General features: G+C 42.1%; 1 protein-coding gene across 1 annotated transcript; it reads right to left on the bottom strand.

Moving 5' to 3' along the window:
* Positions 1 to 2,484: 2,484 nt before the first annotated feature.
* Positions 2,485 to 13,535, bottom strand: RGS13 (regulator of G protein signaling 13). Its single transcript, XM_054384201.1, has 5 exons — positions 13,495 to 13,535; positions 13,042 to 13,110; positions 8,492 to 8,553; positions 5,977 to 6,143; positions 2,485 to 2,691 (listed from the first exon to the last, which is right to left on the bottom strand). The coding sequence occupies exons 2-5, from the start codon at positions 13,104 to 13,106 to the stop codon at positions 2,485 to 2,487; spliced, it is 501 nt and encodes a 166-aa protein (XP_054240176.1). The 5' UTR covers positions 13,107 to 13,110; positions 13,495 to 13,535.
* Between the last annotated feature and the right edge of the window lie 8,102 nt (positions 13,536 to 21,637).

Here is a 21,637-nt window from a genome sequence, read left to right as displayed (position 1 = left end):
AATTTAATGTTTAAAGAATTGCCATTGTTTTGAATTTTGTTTGTTTGTTGATTTATTCTAAATTCTTGTTAAGTAAAACAGGAAAGAGTGAAAGAGAATTCTGCCTATTTAGTTACTTTAAAGTTTTGCATCTTTCTTAACAGTAGCTTTGAATGATTAATGTGAGCAAATGCTTTTTAGTGTTGTCTGCCAGGGAAAAGTATACCTGAGCTCATTCGTGTGCTGTTAATGGAGATGGTAAAAGCAGTGATTTGTTATTGCTGCTGCCATTAGATGTTGGTTTATGAATCATATGATCTGATGAAATACTCTGTTGTTTTTCATCTGGTAACACAAGATGAATGTTAAGAGAAAGATCTCTACTGGTTAAGAATGAATCTATTTTGGCAAAAGGATCCTCTCCTTTAACATAAAAATGCCCAAGCATACAAACAAAACCACCAACAACAAAAAAACAAACCACCACAAAACAGCAACAAACAAACCCCAAACAAAACTGAACAAACAAAAAACCCTAAACCAAACAAACAATAACAAATAAACAAAAAATAAAGAAAACAAACCCAAACCAAACAAACTACAAAATAAATTTTAACACCCCCCCGAAAAACTAATCAACCACAACAGGAAAGAAAAGGGGGGGGGGGGGGGGGGGGAAACAAGCCAAATAAATCATCTAAAACCCCCAAACCAACCAACCAAAAAACCCCACACCAAACCCAACAAGAATCCCAACCAAACCAAAATAAACAAAGCCAAAAACCTCTCCAACATTTTAGTTCCTTTTAGAAGTAAGTATAAAGCTAATAAGCAAGCAATAAGGTTGCTAGACTCAAGGTACTGAAGATTTCCTATCACAAAAGTGTGTTTGTGAGTCCCTTTATGACTTGTTTGAGCATTCACTGTAGATGACTTGGGGTTTTTTCCTCTCCTTCTGGATAATTGCTCTGTCTACCAACCCTCAACCCAGTCCTGAAGGGTCAACACCAAACCATGTCCCTAAGCACCAGGTCTGCACGCTGCTTGAACACCTCCAGGGATGTTGACTCCACCACTGCCCTGGGCAGACTATTCCAGTGTTTGAGAACCCTTTCAGGGAAGAAATATTTCCTAATATCCAGCCTGCACCACCCCTGATGCAGCTTGGAACCATTTCCTCTGGTCCTGTTGCTGACACCAAGGAGCAGAGGCTGCCCCCTCCTCACTCCAACCTCCCTTCAGGGAGCTGTAGAGAGCAACGAGGTCTCCCTCAGCCTCCTCCAGACTGAACACCCCCAGCTCCCTCAAACACTCTACATGGGCCAGGTGCTCCAGGCCTTTCATGAGCCTTGTTGCCCTTCTCTGGACAGAATCCAGCCTCTCAATGTCCTTCCTATAGTCAGGGGCCCAGAGCCGAACACAGAACTCAATGTGTGACCTCACCAGTGCTGAGTTCAGAAGGAGGATCACCTCCTGTCCCTGCTGCCCAGCCCGTTTCTGATCCAAGCCAGGATGCCATTGGCTTTCTTGGCCACCTGGGCACTGCTGGCTCATGTTCAGTTGACTATCAACCAGCACCCCCAGGTCCCTCTCCAAGTTGCAGACATCCCCAAGTCTGTAGCTTACCATGGGGTGGTTGTGACCCAGGTGCAGAACCTGGCACTTGGCCTTCTTGAACTTCATACAACTACATACTTCATAATTAGCCTTAGCTCATTGATCTACCCGTCCAGATCCCATTGTAAAGCTTCCCTACCTTCTGGCAGGTCGACACAGCCCCCTAGCTTGGTGTCCTCTGCAAACTTGCTGAGGATGCACTCAGTCCCCTCATCCAGGTCATTGATAAAGATATGAAAGAGGACAGGTCCAAACAAGCTTTATAACTGGAGACAAATTCAGAAAACACTGGTGGTATTATAGTATGCTCTAGTACCTGTATAACATATGTTGTACATCATAAATCAGCAGAACTGAGCTTCCAACATCACATGAAAATTACACTTCATAACTTAAGAATAAACAAACAGATATGTGTCACAATTTATCTTCTACTTTGAAAGAATAAAACAACAACAACAAAAGATTTCATTTTTTCCTTCATGTGTTATGTATGGCCACATAAACATTTATTTCCTAGCAGCAAAACTTATCTTTTTTAATTATTATTTCAGCTCCTTCAAAAGCAGAATATTGAAAATGTTGTTAAAGTTGTCAAATATCAGTAAAAGACTAGAACCTTAGGCTGTCATTTTGGGCTGAATCTTTTTTATATCTAGTTTTCACTAGGTTTTATTGGTTTGTTGAGAGGGGAAAAAAAGAAACTGGACTCTTCCAGAAAGGAAAAGAGAATAGGGAAAACAAAGGAGAGGGAAGATAGTGCCTCATCAGGCATAGCATCAACAGAACAGTTGAGCAGATTAGCAATAAAATTTGTCTGTTTCCTGATTTCTCCAATCTACTTTAAATCTTAAGCACTTTCATGGCAGAAGACATCTTTCTACATTTTCAGCCTCTTTCATTTTCTGTTGAATTGTTGTCGTTATTTTGAAGGCTGTGTTTGAGTTTTTGATAGAACTTTGACTCAAGAAATCGAGGATAAGAATCTCTTTCCATGTGCATATAGATTATTTTCTGTGCTTCATCAAAACAGGTCTCTGTTGGCTCTTTCATGTTCCTTACAATCACTCTCCTCACAGGACTGTCAATGTTAACCTGAAACACAAAACAGCATTACAAGAGCATTACTGAATATATGCAAAGGAAGGGGAGGAAAGAATGAGTTTAGAGGACCTGTACTCAATGGTTTGTTTTTATTCATATATTTTTATACAGCTTCTAACCTAAAATCAGCACATAACCAAAAATGTTAATTCTAGCAGAGTGGATTTCTTTGTAATGCCAGAAAACCTTGTCTTATTAATTGACCAGTCTGGTCCCCTTTTGGTACCTTTTAGGAAGAGGTATTTCAGTGGTTAGATGGGGAGCTGGAAACCTGAAGGACTGGGATCTGAATTTCCCAGTCTGCCCTACATAGAAAAGCCAATTTAAACCAGACTGTTGTGATCAGGGTTGGTCAAGAGCAGCGATGAAGTTATTATTGCTGGGCCCATAGGTAGAGTATGGGCTCAAGACTTCAAAGCTTAGGAAGGTTAAGCAGTATATGCTTGGTTTGCTTGCTGCCTTTAGAAAGAATGCAAAAGTATCTATGCTTGGGCAGAGGAAGAAACTCTGCAGATGTGTGTGGAGTGGCTGCAGTGAAAGGAGTAGCTGAAAGGTGATGGCATCCAACCCTCCCTTTCTTTAGCTAAGACTTGTTCCTAGAGCTTAGATCAGACCCCTGAAGAGGAAGCCTGACTTATTATTTCTATTGAGTCCAGTAGCTCAAGATGCACAGCACTGGCGAAAACCAATTGCTAAAAATATTATGATCTCTCAGATGAGATAAACCTGAGCCCATATATCAGCCTTGTTTAGGAGGAGTTTGGGTTCCTCAGGCTCCTCTGTTGCAGTCCAGGGTTTATTAGCAGATAAGCTGGAGCTCTGTGGGTATGTAAGAGTAGAAAAGTCTAGTGATAAATAAAATACACCACATAAAATGATAACTTTTGATAATCCATTGTCTCATGATGAATTGCATTCCTTTTATTCAGCTTGACTTTGTTAGTGTTGAGGAGAGCTCTAAAGATGTGGCGTTAGTACTGATGTCTTTCTTGATCTTCCAGAGGGTCCATTTGAGTTGCACTTTTCCCATGCTGCTAAAATTTGAGTATAAACTGTGTTTAAAACTCTCATGAGCATCCACTTTTTTAGAGTGGTACCTAATTCTTACGTAGTTATCAAGAAAACATGAAGTGTGCCCTGAAGACCTAGAACCCAAAGACCCAATAGGAAGATCCAAATAAATAATATTTTAGAAAAAAAAAAAAAAAAACAACAAAACAATTAGCCAGCTTATTTTTAACTGTCCTGATTTAAGCCTTTCTGATTAATTTGTGGTTGGCAATACTGATGCTTCTCTTTTGGAAATGCAAACGTCTTGCTGAGTTTCCTATAAGCTGCACAGGCTAAAAATAAAGCAAATCAGAAAAAAGACAGAAAAAACGCACTGTCTTGCCAATTGTCACTTAAAGCCAACAGAGGGAATTTTCAAATTTCCTCAAGTTTTTAATTAGTGGGAGTGGTTTAGTCATTGAAAGCAGCAACTGCTCTTGGCCAGCATTTGGGAGCCCAGCTGAGTTGGTTTTGGCTTGCCCTTCAGCGTCACCAGGGAGGCTGCATTTTGAGACTCTATAATAGTTTTATTGTTTATGCATAAACCAGAAAATAATCTAGGCTGTTTTCCCAGTATGTCTGTCTGCCAGAGGCAGTAAAATCCACTCTTAGCTTATTTTTTTATAAGGGGAGCAATGAGCAGGAATAGTTAGAGGTCATAAAGCATAGCAGGAATGACGCTTTTGGTATAACCACTTGTCAATAAATAAAAAAGAAAAAAAAAAAAGAATAATTCTGAAACATTTGACATACAAATCTGCTCTGTTTTCCCTAAATCTTGGGCTGCTAGAAGCAGAAAATAGTTAACCTGTCTTGGAACATTCCTTTTGACCCATTTCGCAAAGGAGACAGCACGACGTGGCATTTGCTTTTCTGATGAAATTACTGGAAGAGTTGTCAGAAAAAGTTGGCTTTTGTATGGGAGGCTGTTGCAATTAGTCTTAAGGAACACAAGAGAAAGGGCCACAAAGATGACCAGAAGGCTGGAGCAGCTGTAAAGACAGGCTGAAAGAATTTGGGCTCTTCAGACTGGAGAGGAGAAGTCTCTGGGGAGACTTTATCTCAGTTCAGTATCTGAAGGGGACCTACAGAAAAACTGGGGATGAACTGTTTGGAAGGGCTTGTTGTGATAGGACAGAGGACAATATTTTTAATCTGGAGCAGGGCAGACTTAGATTAGACATAAGAAGTTCTTCACAGAAAGATTGTTAAAATAAGTGGAATAGGTTGCCCAGGGATGTGGTTGAGGCTCCATCCTTGGAGATGTTCAGGTTCAGACTTGATGTGGCCCTGGGCAGCCTGATCTAGTTGGAAGTGTCCCTGCTCACTGCAGGGGGGTTGGACAGGATGACCTTTAAGAGTCCTGTCCAGCCCCATCTGATCTGTGAATCTGTGAGTAGAGTTTTTACTTTGTTCATTTGTACTATCAATATGGTCCAAAATCTATTGAAGCAAGATCAGTGGCCTCTGGATCAGATGCTAAAAAGAGCAGAACAGATCCAAGAACTTGATTCTTAATCTAGTTGTGCCTTTTGCTTCTGTCCTTTGGCTGATACAGATGAAAGATTTTCCTATAGATAAGATGTGAAGGCAAGTAGTAAAACACTGAGTGCAAAAGAGTTGGGGGAGCACAAATAGCAACAGAATCACAGAAATATTCAAGTTGGAAAAGACCTTCAGCTATCATTAAGTCCAACCCTGAACTCTACTCTACAAGGCTCACCCCTAAACCATATCCCAAGCACCACATCCAAACCACCTTCAACCACATCCAAGCTTGGTGACTCCACCACCTCCCTGGGCAGCACATTCCAATGCCTGACCATTCTTGCTGGGAAAAATCTTTCTTGCTTATGTCCAGTCTGACCCTACCCAGTGGTGGCTTGAGGCCATTCCCTCTTGTTCTATCACTAATTACCTGTGAGAAGAGACCAGCAGCAGCCTCTCTACAATGTCCTTTCAGGGAGCTGTAGAGAGCAGCAATGAGGTCTCCCCTTAGCCTCCTCTGTTTCACACTAACCATCCCCAGCTCCTTCAGTCGCTCCTCATAAGATTTATCCTGCAGGCCCTTCCCAGCTTCCTTACCCTCCCCTGCACTGGCTCCAGCAGGTTTTGCTCCCTTTAGTAAAAGAGGTGCTAGGGGTTTGTTTTTGCTTTTTTGTAAGCTATGTTACACTTTGCTTTCTATTGGAGGAAAGAAATGGAGCTCAGGATATTTTATGTCACCTCCTTGGGAGCCTGGGGTTGAATGTAACTTTTGAAAAGTTTCCTGGCCGTGGAAGTTCTTTTCCTCTGTGACGTGATCTTCTTATAAGCTTCACAAGCAAGCCAGAAGTCTATGTTTTCATCACTGTGCTCTGTCTTCAAGTACATCTTGTAGATCATAGGCCCATCTGGAAATAGTGCAGAATCCAAATTTATATACCAAGTATACGTGCATTACCATTGGAGTCCTTTGAAGGCAACAGGGACATTTACAAGGAGTATAATACTTGATTGTACAACGATAAGTATTCTTACTAGTGGTGGATTAAACTCTAACTCACCCTGGAGCCCTACACTTCAACATTATATTTTCCTGCATGAGCACAGCTCCCTTCAACCTTGGCCACGTTTCATTGTGCAGAGACAGAGCACTGAAAACTTTGCTCTTCCTGGTTATAGTGAACACTCTCAAACATATCAGAAGCCTGACAGGGGTTTTAAAAGTTCCAGTTCTGGTTTTCTGCAGAAGATATCTAAGTATTATCAAATAACCATGACCTGATTTAAAACAAACAAGCAAACACACCAAAAAGATCCCCCCCAAACCTCCCTCTCCCAAAAAAGCCCTCCACACAAACAACCAAAACCAGCAACAACAACAAAAAAAACACTAAAAAAAACCCCACCAAAAACTAAACCAAAACCAAACCAACCAACCAAAAAAGGAAACAAGAATGTAAGACTGTCTTTTCTTGATTTAGGAATCTGGGGTAAGAGCAATTAGGAAAAAAAAAAAAAAGAAAAAGAAAAAAACCACCAAACAAAACCCCCTTTTTTTTGTTTTGGTTTGTTTTTTTTTCTGGATGCTGTACTTGAGCAAAGTAAAGCAGTGGGAAGAATTATTCCCTTTAGCAAAGCAGTGGTTCTATACCTGAGGATGTCTTTGAAACACTCAGCAATGGAGTTTTGACTGTAGCAATAAGAGGGATCTGGGCAAAACTTAAACTCCAGAGGCCTTTTGTTTGTGTCCTTAGGCTTGCTTTGTACAGAATGAGGTGAAAGAGTTGCTGAAATGCCTCTAGCCAGGGGAACTTTTATGAGGCTTCACCCTATAGTAGCACTTGCACAGGAATGGTAACTGCAGTTCTAAAATGTACTTTCAGAGTAAAACCTATAGATAGGCAAATACTTTGCTTTCATAAAGAGCTGAGAATCCTCTGGCTTTTCATGTGATGAGTACACCTTCGCATTTTCCATTGTAATTAGCCACTTAAATGAAACAAAGATCAATGAACACTGCTGTCTAACTGCAGTCCTAGTGCTTTCCCTGCAAAATGTCACACTCCCACATTGCTTTGCTGCTAAAGGTTTTAATGAATGGCAAAAGCTTTTTCTGTAGGGTTGTTACCACATCTGTCTGTCAGTCATCTTGCTGTTTGTAGTTTGTCTGTAGTATGAAAGCAATGCCAGTCCTTAAGAATGTTTTTACGTTTTTGTGCTCTGATTGAACTCTGTAAATCATTCTCTTGTTAATATTTTTTCTTTTAAAAAGTAATTCAGCAGTGATTTATTTTTTTTTCCCAGGCTATATGAGGAATGAGGGAGAGCTTTGAGCTCTGAAGGAGGCAAGGGGGTGCTGGAGTGGAAAGGTTCAGATGTGGTACTGCAGATAAAGCTCTCCCCATACCCAAGATAAGAGTCTGAGTTATACTAGATTGCTTAGAAGTAGCATTAGGTATGGTATGGTATCTTTGTCACACATGAGATTTCCCAAGTCAACTTCCCTTTCACATTCCTGTCAAATATATTCACAGTATCACAGTATATCAGAGGCTGGAAGGGACCTCAAGAGATCATCAGGTCCCTTAGGACAGTCTGCACAGGAATGCATCCAGGTGGGTTTGGAAAGTCTCCAGAGAAGGAGACTCCACAGCCTCTCTGGGCAGCCTGCTCCAGGGCTCTGTCACCCTCATGGCAAAGAAGTTTCTCCTCATGTTGAGGTGAAACCTTCTATGTTCAACTTTAAATCTATTGTTCCTTGTCTTATCACTGTGAACCACCAAAAAGAGCCTCTGTCTCTCATGAACTGGGGAGCCCAAAACCAGACACAGGATTGCAGGTGTGGTCTCAGCAGGGCAGAGTAGAGAGGTAGAAGAGCCTGCTGGACACACCTTTCTTGATGCTCCCCGGGATCCCATTGGCTCTCTTGGCCCCAAAAGCACATTGTTGTTCCATGGAGAATTTGCTGTCTGTAGCTATGCTATGCTCTAGGTTGGGGGTATGGCAGATTAGCACACCCTTAAGACATACTTCTAAAGGAAGGCTTGCACGTGTGCCTGTAGAAATGGCAAGCGTGGGAAAGCATTGTCAGCATGATATGTTTATTTTCAGTGTGATCTGAGCTAAGCATGTCAGAAAGTTGTTCTTCATTAGTTGCATATAAGCCAGCATACATTATACTGCATGTCTTACTCATCTGGCTTCATGGGATCTTTTTTCAGCAATCCATCTGGAATACAAACGTCCAATTACTTACATTTACTTGTAATCAGCTTTTCAAAAGACTGGGACCATTCTAGCACTTCCTCCAATGACAATCTTTAAGGAAAAAAAAATATTGTAGGATTAGCTGTGGTTCAAAGTATTAAAAAAAAAAATACACTATTGAAAATCTGTCCTATAATTTAAACAACTTATATTTTAAAAGTTTTTTCTGTGTGTCCTAGAGTTTGTGCTTACTATGTGAAAGCAAACAGTCATCTCGCTGTAGGAAATCCAGCTTCATCTCAAGGTGCTCTCATGTAATTCCTCTAGAAATGGCATTCATTTATTGGAATGGTGCTTAGGAGAAGCACAAGTACTGCCATTCCAGAGAGCAGATTTTAGGACAGGCAGGCAGTCTATGAAAAGGTGATGTTTGTGTTGAGTAGCAGTTGGAACTAGCTCTAGTTTTGAAATGTTTGAAGGCCTTTAAACGTCTAAGCTGATTCACAGAATCACAGAAACACTCAGGTTGGAAGAGACCCTCAGGATCACCAAGTCTAACCAGAACCCTACTCCACAAGGGTCACCCCTAAACCATAGCCCCAAGCACCACATGCAAACCACCTTGAAACACTTCCAGGCTTGGGGACTCCACCACCTCGCTGGGCAGCACATTCCAATCCCTGACCACTCTTGCTGGGAAAAAATTCTTCCTCCTGTCCAGTCTAAACCTACCCAGTGTCATCTTGAGGCCATTCCATCTTGTTCTGTCACTAATTACCTGGGAGAAGAGACCTTCACCAGCCTCTCCACAATGTCCTTTCAGGTAGTTGTAGAGAGCAATGATCAGCTGAGCACAAACTATAAGCTCTGAACATGAGGTGAGGAATGAAAAGTTAGAACAGTCTTAGCTTCAAGTGACTTCCATCTCTCCCCAGCTGTTTACAGTGCAGTATGACACACTATTACTAATCTACACAGTTCTTGGAGGTGACTAAAACTGGATTTTGTTCTTTCACGTTCGCTCTTCTTAAGCAATAAATTCATAAGCTTGTAAGATTCCTATTTCTGGGAATGAGTGCAGAAGTAGTGAGAGGAGAGACTAAACAATTTAAGGAAAAACAAATGTTCAGGAGGCAACAACTCCATTTAAGTGTGTGTAGGTTGACTTACACCCAACTGACTTTTAAGCATTGCAGTTACAAGACATCAATGCTGGTAACTTGGAAAGAAATGTTTATACTTATATTAGTAAAAGAAAACACAGGGTAAGTGTTCCAGTGGGTGCTTTCTGTCATGCATCAGCCAAAACCTGGGAGGAGATCCCTTGTCATTGACTATTTTGCTTTCATATGAGGTATAATTTTGAAAACAGCTACCTAGTATGACAAATATTTTTGCAGTTAAAAGCAAAATTTGCTTTGTTTATGTGTGGTGGGTTGGAATTACCCCCAAAATAAAATTGCCAGACCAGCTCAGTTGGAAAGCAAATGAAGCTCTATTTACAAGCAGACTGTAATCTAAAGATAGGAAATGCAATGAACATGTACAAAATATCCAATATTTACATGGATTAATGATTTATAAACAACACAAGACCCCTCCTGGACAAAACCCCCTCCCTGTTCCCTTCCCCTACCCTATACAAGAGGAAAGAGAAGAGCAGAGAGTAGCTTGTTAGTACTTAGCCACAACAAGAACGCAGCAACAGCCAAGCAAAAGCCACCAGCTAGTATCTGCTAGAGTGAAGAAGTCAAAGAGAGAGTTAGTTTACACAACTAACTTTGTTAGTTATCAGCCCCATGGGATTATTTAGATCTTATCATTATTTTCCCTTTTACATCCAGTGGTGATTTATTTGCATTGTACCACTTTTACTCTATCTGTGGAAAATTTTCCAAGGCATCAGCCTAAAACTACCACAGTATGAGTGCTCTGAGATGCTTCATAGATGGCTGCTGCATAACAACCATTAGGAGCTTTGTAGCCTTTTCAGTCAAGGACCACTCATTCATTTTTAATGTGTTGTGATTCTCCTCTTCTCTGCAGAATACATGCTGTGACTCACTGATGATTTTGTTAGGCTTTCCTGATCAGTCTGACCTGATCAGAGAAACATATAGTCAGAGAAATGTTACCACTCTCAAACTGTGGTGTCAATAACTCTCTAGTAACTCTTTTGCCAGTAAGAGTTGGGTTTTCTCAATTGGTGGGGTTTTTTTGTTGGCTTTATTTTTTTTTTTTTTAATTTTCACAGAATCACAGAAACATTCAGGTTGGAAAAGACCCTCAGCATCACCAAGTCCAGCCCATTAACCCTACTCTACAAAGTTCACCCCTAAACCTTTATTTTTCAAACTGTAGCATACATTTTGACTTCTCAGCAGCCTTATGCTGTTGGCTGTGAATTTCTAAAATGTCTAATGCCACAGTTTGAAGGCTGTGCTGAAAACTAAAAAGAGAAAGTACTATATACGTTAATTAATCTGTTTTTTTGTTAATTGACTTATTAATTTCTGTAATGTCACTTAGCTTAGTTTGCACTGAGCATTGCATCAAAAAATTCGTATACAAACAGGGATGAATTTGGTTTTATGTCAGAAATGTTTCTAACATGAATGGCTTTGCTATACTGTGATAACTTTACATACCAAGAGAGGTGTTTCCCTGCTTATGCTATTCTTTTAATATCACAGAAACATTCAGATTGGAAAAGCCCCTCAGCATCACCAAGTCCAACCCAGAACCCTACTCTACAAAATTCACCCCTAAAGCTTTATTTTTTAAACTGTAGCATACATTTTGACTTCTCAGCAGCCTTATGTGGCAGTGAATTTCTAAACTGTCTGTCACAGTTTTTAGTTTTCAGCACAACCTTCAAAGAGAAAATACTATATGAAAGTTAATTAATCTGTTTTTTGTTAATTGACTTATTAATTTCTGTAATGTCACTTAGCTTAGTTTGCACTGAGTATTATATAAAAAAAATCATATACAAACAGAGATTAATTTGGTTTTATGTCAGAAATGTTTCTAACATGCTGTTTCTAACATAGCTTTGCTATGCTGTGATAACTTTATATACTGAGAGGTGTTTCCCTGCTTATGCTATGCTTTTAATATCACAGAAATATTCAGGTTGGAAAAGGCCTTCAGCATCACCAAGTCCAACCCAGAACCCTACTCTACAAGGCTCACCCCTAAACCATAGCCCCAAGCACCACATCCAAACCACCTTTAAACACATCCAGTGCTGGCAACTCAACCACCTCCCTTCCAGTGCCTGACCGCTGTTTCCATGGAAGAAGGAGAAGGCCTCCTCACCATATAAACACAAGACATGTGGTTATGGGGAGTGGGAATGCAGTCTTTGAATGCCTTTTTTTTGTTTTCCCTCCCCTTACAAGTTGCTTCTGAGTCATAGTCACAGTTCCTGAGGCAGATAAATTTTCACCTCGGTCAGCAATAGCACGTGCACGCAGAGCAAGTGACAGTCTTGTCTGTCTCACTGAGCAGCAGCAGGGCTATCTTGTTTCCATTGCTGATTAGTTGTCTTTACCATTCATCTGCAAAGCAGAAAGAGTGCTGCCTGATGGGGCAGCTGGCATGGAGGGGAAAAACCTTTTTTCTTTCCTTTTAAAATCAGGAAAATAGGAAAGGCAATAAGGCAGATATGAACGTGGGTTACTAGAATCTGTACTGATGCTGCTTTTATAGCTGGTGTGCTGATGAGGTATGTGAGTGGATTTGCCAAGCATATGTTACACTGAAAAAAATTGATGTTCTCCAAAAATAGCTAAGGCTTCATAGCTGAGACTCCAAAAATTAAATTGGAAAATGTTGTTCTAGTGTCTTGTGGGAGTTATTGTTCACTTATTGTACCCTCTTCAGTGTAAGTGGCTTCCCTGGACTCTGCTGTCTGGGAGAGAATTCCTTGTCCAGGAGGAACTTCTGCAAATGCTGGCTGGATTTCTGCCACTTAACCTTACCCAGGTGGCAGTTTCTGCAGGCATCATGCTCACCTCAGTGTTGCTGTGGAGGACACATTTTTCTCTAATTAGTAAATCAATACCATGTTTGATCTGATGCTAGTTGGCAGACACATCGCATGGAGGCATCTCATCATCCCAAGGTGACATTGCCAGCCAGTTCCTAGCTCTGGTTGGCCTTCACTGAGGCTGGTAGCACCTGAAGGCTTGCAGAAGGCCCTTGACCTCATCTCTTATGCACCACATGTATTCAACATCTGCCAACAGGCTGAATCATTTTAAAGCTCTGATCCAAATTACTGGGTTATGGATTCCACACAGAGCCAAATCCTGACATAATCCAGGACTTTGTTTCAACCTATGGCTGTTCAATACAAAAGATATCCACAGGGATATGTCCTGCTTGCACCAAAAAAATGCCAGTTTATGCTTCATGTCCTTTAATAAAATTGGTTATATGAGGGTGCTGGGCTGGGGAAGTGGTGAAGACACTGCAGTCTCTTGCATGATCTTTAGCTTGCAAAGAAAACTTCCACTGTGAATGAAGATATTTGTCTCTCCTGCTCGGGTAGCTGCTTCTGCTGCAGAACATAAGAATCTTACTGTTACTTACTTAGAACTGATCCCATTTGCTTCTCCTCTGAATATCTTGCAAAGCCAGCAAGTACTTGGACTCATTCTCCTAAACATGAAAAAGATGTCAGTTTTCAACGTGCTCTGCTCAGTTGGGTTTTCTTAAATTCCACTTACAATTCAATCTCCAGATAGCAGTGCAACCAGTTCTAGCAGCAATCTTATTTTCTGCATCTAATCTTTATCTGTGAGTCATGGCTGAAGCATTAGACCAAAATACATTTTTGTAACATGCAAGAACTTAAAAAAAAAAAAAAAAAAAAAAAAAAAAAGATAAAACCAAAGCAAAAGTGGTCCAGTGATTATCTCTTAAGTAAAGATAGAAGTGTTAATATTTCTCTTATGTTTCTTCATTTGTGGAAAGATTACAAGTTTCAGTCTGACCCTAAGCAGAAGGAGACCAAGAATCTTTCCCCTGAAAGTTCAAAGTGACCTGGAACAAGGATCAGAGCTCCATATAAACTGGACAATGCTGAGTAACCTGTTAAGTGTCTGAGATTAACGTTGATACTTCTCCAGCAAATTTTCCAGAGTCAATAAAAACACATATTAAACTTACTTTTGTATAGAGATGATATCAGTAAGTAAGGGTGAGGGGGCCAAAGACATGTTTGTCTAAAATAATCAAAATTAAAATCCCCTCGTGACCTGGAGTATGTTTGTTCTCCTCTTGCTTTCAAGAGGTGCCAGATTCTTTGCAAAGTTTGTATAGGACAGGGGGTAAGTTTGTAAAGACCTGCCTGGAATCAGAACAGTAGCCTTACACAGGATTTATTTAAACTCCAACTCCTTTCAGGTTTGGGGTTGGTTGGCAGATGCTACTCCTACAATTCATATTTTCCCTCAAGCAGGAACACAGGACAAGGTTGTGTCTCCCAGCATTCTGAACCTGTGAAATGACTGCATTTTCACCTTCAGTCTTATTTCCCTTGTTCCCCTGACATGAATATATCCGATTTTGCATTAGGCAGGAGTCCTACCCAGTAGATTTCCTACAGGATAGTGCAGCTTCATAACTCTGCCCAGCTGCTGCACTGCACCTCCTGCTGCTTATGCTCCCTGCAGCCCTGTGGAATTTCCAATGCCCATTGCCCATTTCCTACTTCTGTGGAATTCTCTGACCTGTGCTCTCTGCCTGGTTTCTTCCTCTGTGCTTCCTATTTATTTCATTAGTGTTTACTCATCCTGCCTTCTACTTAATTAAATCTTTTAAAACTACATAGTATTCCATATTTAAGATATTTCCCTTCTGCCTAAATCAATCTTTTAAAACTGCACAGTATTCCTCCATATTCAAGATAAAATTGTGCCTTTAAAGTCTGGCATGTTATTTTTAGCCTTATTTTGTTTTATCCAATGCTCTCTGTTCTGAGTGGTTCCATGTTGCAATTGTTAGACTTCTGTTCACTGAGATATAAACCAAGTACAGCTTTTCTGGCTGTTTTGTTTGGTTTGTTTTTAAAAAAACTAAAGGTTGTGTAGGTTTCTTACTATAAAGAAATGCTCAAGAAATATTAGATGAAGCATTATTATCTAGTTCAGCTGCTTTAATCTAAATTCAAAGTGTCAACCAGTAGGTGTTTTGTTTTGTTTTGTTTTGTTCAGGTAGTTGTTGCATGAAGACATATGAAGGAAATGCTATTGTTCTGAGGAACTATTTTAATTTAGGTTAAAGGTTTTAAGCAAATGTTGCTCCCCAGGGTTTGCTGAGTACACACATTTGCCAAGCATACATCCAAGAAACACTTCCTAAAACACTGAGGAACAGAGGATGCTGAGCTCCTTTTCAGTGCTTCTTTGGAATGTCTTCTTTCCTCTGAAGCATGACCTATGCTTCATTACTGTAGTGTTGCTTATTTCTGCTAGCAAATGTCTTAGTCCTAAACTAAGATGGAAATGGCTCACAGAGCAGCAACATCCTCTTGATCTTTCACTTCTGAACTGACAGCCTGTGACTTTACCTGTATTGCTGTCCTGTCTTTTAATTGCAAATGGAAGTCCATCTGCATCTTAACTGTTTCATACAGCTTTGCATTATTCAGCTAACCTGATTTGAATCATGGGAGCTGTTTTCAACTGGTACCTCTAACGTGGAGACTTTCTTGTTCGTTTATTATAAGGCTTAGTTTGTACTAAGAGTATTGCATCAAATAATTCATATGTAACAGGGATGAATTTGGTTTTATAACATTTCTAACATGAATAGCTTTTCTATGCCAAGATAATTTTATATACCGACAGAGGAGTTTCCCTGTTTATGCTATGCTTTTAATATCACAGAATCACAGAGACATTCAGGTTGGAAAAGACCCTCAGCATCACCAAGTCCAACCCAGAACCCTCCTCTATAAGGCTCACCCCTAAACCTTGGCCCCAGGCACCACATCCAAAACACCTTTAAACATCTCCAGGCTTGGTGTCTCTACCACCTCCCTGGACAGCACATTCCAATGCCTGACCACTCTAAAAAAGTACAAAACCTCATACTTACAGAAATTCTTCTGGTGCTGTTTCCATTGGTCGAAAAACTTCATTCAGTAGTCGTATTTGTAGGGAGAATTTTTCAACTTCCTTGACCTGTGTACTGCTATCATTATTTTCTTTCAGTGCAGAAGATCTCGCTGCCCTTTGGCAGTGTCTATGCTGCTCGTGTTAGTGCTCAACTCCTTTCTTATGCATACCGGAGGCAAGTAGTAGCTGTGGTTTCTATCAGAAAAAGTTCAGTTGGACTCTGATGCCTCACTGATAGAGGCTGTTTGCTCTGAAATTATCTTACCATCTCTACTGATCAGCTGTGCTTTACTTCATTGGTATCTTGCATGTGTTTGTCCAAGCCTTGTGACTAACATTTTCTGTCCCTTTATCAAAGTTCTTCATATGACATCTAAAGACCATATTGAAACAAGAGGAAAGGCAAAAATGTCCTCACACCAAGGGTACCAATTTCCATCTCCGTACAGATAGCATAACAAAATCCTTTGCACTGCCATGGGAGAGCCTTTTTTTTCTCCTATGACCCATTAGTATAAAGTTTTATACTTTATAAAGTATAAAACACTGGTCAGCTTTGTGTTATACCCCATCCAAGTGATAGAAGAGAATCTTCTTTGAATTTGTATGAGGGTCGTTAGTCATTGTTCTCTTAGCTCTTGCTCAGGTTAGGGCCTCACTTTTAAACTGAGACTCAAGTTTCAATTTACTCCTCAAAGGATCCATGCAGTGTATCACAGGATATTAGGGTCAGAAGGGTCCTCTGGAAATCATCAAATCCAGCCCCCCTGCTGGAGCAGGACCAGCACAGGTCACCCAGGAACACATGCAGATGGGTGCAGAAAGTCTCCAGAGAAGGAGACTCCACAACCTCTCTGGGCAGCCTCTTCCAGTGCTCTGTGACCCTCACAGTGAAGAAGTTTCTCATATTGAGGTAGAACCTCCTGTGCTGGAATTTCTATCCACTGCCCCTTGTCCTATTCCAGGGTGCAACTAAGCAGAGCCTGTCCTGTCTCTCTTGACCCTCAGATATTTATAAACATTGATTAAATCCCCTCTCAGTCTTTTCTCCAGACTACAAAGCCCCAGGGCTCTCAGCCTCTCCTCCTAGGGCAGTGCTCCAGTCCCTTAATCATCCTCATTGCCCTCTGTTGGACTCTCTCCAGCAGATCCCTGTCCCTCTTGAACTGGGGAGCCCAGAACTGGATGCAATATTGCAGGTGAGGTCTCTGCAGGGCAGAGTAGAGGGGGAGGAGAACCTCCCTGCATCAGCTGGACACACTCCTCTGAATGCACTGGTATTGCTTTGTCCATACCAGTCATAGACTAGTGGATTGTAGTGCTGATTAAATCTTTCTACAAGCCTTTTTTCCCTTCCCGAGCTCTGATATTCGAGGATTTGCCGCTGTCTACAAGGCATGTACTGAGTCAGGAGGGAAAGGCTGGTCTTCTCCCTGTTCCGTCTGACAGCCCAGCTGTGTGTAGTGTGCAATGCTTCTTTCAGTCTTACCTCTCTATTTTGACTCATCTTTCTTTATTCTTACAATGCCTCCTAGGCAAAGCATGAAGCCTGTATGTTTTGAATTTAACTCAACCTTTGAGCCTACAATACTAGAGTACACTCATTTGTTTTATTGCAGCTCACCCTACTGGCGTGCAGGCCTAGTGGAGAAGGATGCACATCCCCTTTCCAACAGCAATGATACTGCTTGGGAGGAAATATGTGGTGTGCTCACCTACAGCAGAACCTGGGGTTTGAACTGGGCAGCACAAGAGACTGCCTGGAATGAATATCCCTGTGGAGAAGGACCTGGGACTCCTGGTGGAGAACAAGTTCTGCATGGGTCAGCAATGTGCCTTGGTGGCCAAGAAGGTCAATGGGGTCTTGGGGTGCATCAAGAGGAGTGTGTCCAGCTGATCCAGGGAGGTTCTCCTCTCCCTCTACTCTGCCCTGCTGAGACCTTACCTGCAATATTGCATCCAATTCTGGGCTTCCCCAGTTCAAGAGGGACAGGGATCTGTTGGAGAGAGGATGATTAAGGGACTGGAGCACTGCCTGATGAGGAGAGGCAGAGAGCCCTGGGGCTGTTTAGTTGGGATGAGAAGACTGAGGGGATTTAATAAATGTCTATAAGTATCTGAGGGCTGGAGGTCAAGAGGGAGAGGACAGGCTCTGCTCAGTTGTACCCTGTGATGGGACAAGGGGCAAAGGATAGAAACTCCAGCACAGGAGGTTCCACCTCAACATGAGGAGGAACTTCATCACTGTGAGGCTCCCAGAGCGCTGGAACAGGCTGCCCAGAGAGGTTGTTGAGTCTCCTTCTCTGGAGACTTTCTGCACCCATCTGGATGTGTTCCTGTGTGACCTGTGCTGGATTCTATGGTCCTGCGCTGGCAGGGGGTTGGACTCAATGATGTCCTAAGGTCCCTTCTGACCCTAACGTTCTGTGAGCCTGTGAACACACTGTGGAACCTGGCCTGCTAATATTCAAACTTCTTACTATTACATTAAACTGGTTACAAGTCTGATTTTACAACTTGTTTCTCTGTCAGCTGCTTTCTGCTGCCATTATTTCACCACTTGATCAGAGAGTAGTACCATTCTACTTCCCATCCCAGAATATTTGAAGCACACAGGAGTGGAGGGTTTAGTCCTTAAGCAGGTGTGCTCCTGAAAAATTCTGTGAACCCAAATCATGGCACAGATACTCCACTAGATGTCATCTGGTATCATGCTGAAGATAAAGGTCTAACTTCTGTGTGCATCAGTTCAAACTGTGGTCTCATGTGAGTGGCTGTGGGCTCCAGGCTCCAGGGAGACTCTCTGAAGTTCCATTGTAAGGCATGGTCTCATCTAGCCTGAAAGAAGCTCCTTGCCCAGCTGGGTGAGCCACTGAGATAAGCAGGTCACTGAGGCACACGCTGAACAGGCTGGTGGTCATGATACAGCCTTGTTCCTTTGGATTCCCTACGTTGCCAAGTGTATTTAAAAAGGACATTGAGATACTTGAACGTGTCCAGAGAAGGGCAGCGAGGCTGGGGAGAGGCCTCGAACACAAGCCCTACAAGGAGAGGCTGAGGGAGCTGGGGGTGTTTAGCCTGGAGAAGAGGAGGCTCAGGGGAGACCTCATTGCTGTCTACAACTACCTGAAGGGAGGTTGTAGCCAGGAGGGGTTTGGTCTCTTCTCTCAGGCAACCAGCACCAGAACAAGAGGACACAATCTCAAGCTGCACCAGGGGAGGTTTAGGCTGGAGGTGAGGAGAAAGTTCTTCACAGAGAGAGTTGTTAGACATTGGAATGTGCTGCCCAGGGAGGTGGTGGAGTCACCATCCCTGGAGGTGTTCAAGAGGAGATTGGACGTGGCACTTGGTGCCATGGTTTAGACAGTCATGAGGTCTTAGGTGACAGGTTGGACTTTGATGATCCTTGGAGGTCTTTTCCAACCTTACTGATTCTGTATGGCAACAAACCAAGTTTAGTGTCCTGAGGGCAGGTGGTATGTAGGAATCAGTTATTACCTGGTGTGTGCAGCAGTTGAACTGGACATGCTTTACAGAAGGGAAGTGGTGAGGACTACTGAGACACCAAATATTGAAATGGAGATACCATAGCAAATTAGAGCTGCTGAACTTTTCAGTTGTTCTGGCCTATTCTTTTGCTAGGGATTAACTATGAACTTCCAGCTGGTTTAGACAACATGTCTTGGCCGTCTTGATTACAGTTTCTTCTCAGCAACCATAATGCTCCCAGATGAGTTCTTGCTCCTAGTCTTGTATTTCCTTTTCTGTTTTCTTGTGTTCACTCACCTAGTAGCACCTTTGTTATTTCTCACGCTTTCTCTTCCCCCCCACCCCCTTGCTCTTGAAGTCATTTTTTCCTATTTATGTCTCTGTTTTAATGCTCTTTTGTTCAGTAAACATCTCACCCACCTACGTCTGTTTCACACTAGTGAACATGGGGGGTACTGTCTCGTTCTCTTTCTTGTACCCATTCTTTCCATCTACCCACGTACTCCCTTGCTTTACACATTGCTACCCTTTTGCCTGCAGTACACCCACACTCTGCCATTCATGAAGGTAGGAACCCTGCTTCCTGGGACTTGCCTGGTGCTCACATTCTTCCTGTGATACCTTACAAGGGCACATAAAACAGGAGCACCCAGGAATGTGCCTAGAGATTGAGGGCCAAGCAGTAAATTATGTGACCTTTATCAACCTTGAGGGTAGCACAAAGAAGCTACTCTGACACAGGTGCTGCTCATCCTTGTTTCTGTTTGAGAGGGCATAGGTTTGAAATAAGGGATTGCAATAAAGTCCTTGCTTTTCACTTAGTACAGCTGTTGAAGTTTCTCTGGTTGCACCTCACCTGATGGCTTTGATTAGATTCTGCTGGGAACTTTCTTGCTATATAATTGAAAACAGCCTGAAGAAGAGTTAGATTTAGTGTAAAACTAAGATCAGCTCACAGGGCCAAGTCACAAGTTCTGCATCTTGCTGTAGGCCACAACAGCTGTTTGCAGGTATTTGGATGATGAAGCAGGTTTGTTTCTGGGTAGAAGCAGGCATGACCTGCTGGTGGTCACTGACTTCAAAAATGTGAATAGTTTCTATATTCATGACTGGTTCATTACTGGTAATGTTGCACAGGTCCTACGTTGTGACTGGCCTCTGCAAAGGCTATGAACAATCATCTACTGAGTGAAAACTAGGGAAAACTCAAGTCTAGATGGCACCCCTGGAAACCTTACCTTAGTTCACAGAAATCACAGAAACATTCAGGTTGGAAAAGACCCTCAGGATCACCAAGTCCAACTCAGAACCCTATTCTACAAAGTCCACCCTTAGTTGTATGCTATAACCTTTCTCTTCCCCTTTTTTTCTTTCTGAAGGTTATCATGTCATTGTCTGAGCCTGCGTTACCATTTGAAGGGGGAACTTTAGCCTAGGTCCTGACTGCAAAGACTGGAAGTCAAATTATTACCATTGGAGACAAAAGAAAAATTATAAGGTCTATAGAATTCCTTGGGTTGCTAATGGGGAAAAGGGAGTAGTGGCATAAATAGTTCTTGTTCTCTTCTCTTCTTCTGTCACTTCTGCTTGCAACTTCTCTTTCTTTCTCTTCCATGGCTTGCCATGGCCAAAACAGGGGATCCCTGTTTTGACTGTTGTGTGAGGTAACAGGAAGGATGGAAGGAGTGAGGGAGGAGGTGAATGGTCCCCCTGGATCCATCCAGGGGAGTCTGAGGAGTTTGTGTTGTTTATAAATTGTAAATATACAATATGTTTTATATATATAAAATTTCATAATTCTAGATTTTACTTTGCATGTAAATAGAGCTTCATTTGCTTCCCTCCAAAACTGAGATGGTCTGGAGATTTATTTTGGGGGTAGTTCTCCAAATTAGTTGGGGGGAAAATTTCAACCCACCACAGCCTGATACTCTTCAGCAGTCAAAGTAGAAAAGGAAATGGTGTGGCTGTGTGATGGTTTTTATGGCTAATGTTGGAGGGAAATTTCAACCCACCACATACTGGAAGCTTGGACGAGTTTTTACATGAAGGGCAGCATTCATTTTGAAGATGCCAGCTGTCCATCTTGCAGTTCTTTAGTGTAAAGTTATTGATTACAGTTTGATCCCAGTTGGTCAGAATATTTGACTGTGTTAGTTCAGGGCCCTCTATCCTCCAGATGTTTGATCCAACACATGAATGATTCCTGGCTGGACTTTGGCCTTGGTTTGAACATCCCATGCTCACTATTTCCTCAGAGAACAAGCACTCTGTGATAGGACAAGGGACAATGGATAGAAACTCCAGCACAGGAGGTTCCACCTCAGCATGAGGAGGAACTTCTTCACTGGGAGGCTCCCAGAGCACTGGAACAGGCTGCCCAGAGAGGTTGTGGAGTCTCCTTCTCTGGAGACTTTCTGCACCCATCTGGGTGTGTTCCTGTGTGACCTGTGCTGGATTCCATGGTCCTGCTCTGGCACGGGGGTTGGACTGGATGATCTCCTGAGGTCCCTTCCAGCCCCTAGCATCCTGCAATCTTGCCTTGCTCACACTCATGGCTGGCCAAATTCTCTTCA

This window comes from Indicator indicator, chromosome 10 (assembly GCF_027791375.1).
Source record: "Indicator indicator isolate 239-I01 chromosome 10, UM_Iind_1.1, whole genome shotgun sequence".
Classification (NCBI taxonomy): Eukaryota; Metazoa; Chordata; class Aves; order Piciformes; family Indicatoridae; genus Indicator; species Indicator indicator.
The sequence above is the reverse complement of the archived record's forward strand: the minus strand, read 5'-3'. Positions and strand labels throughout refer to the sequence as shown.

Coding starts and splice junctions, on each gene's coding strand:
- RGS13 (XM_054384201.1), bottom strand. CDS start 13,106: ATGAGTCCAAGTACTTGCTGGCTTTGCAAGATATTCAGAGGAGAAGCA. Junction 8,554..13,041: donor GCAAATGGGATCAGTTCTAA/GTAAGTAACAGT, acceptor TTTTCCTTAAAG/ATTGTCATTGGAGGAAGTGC. Junction 2,692..5,976: donor AACCCCAGGCTCCCAAGGAG/GTGACATAAAAT, acceptor TTTGTGTTTCAG/GTTAACATTGACAGTCCTGT.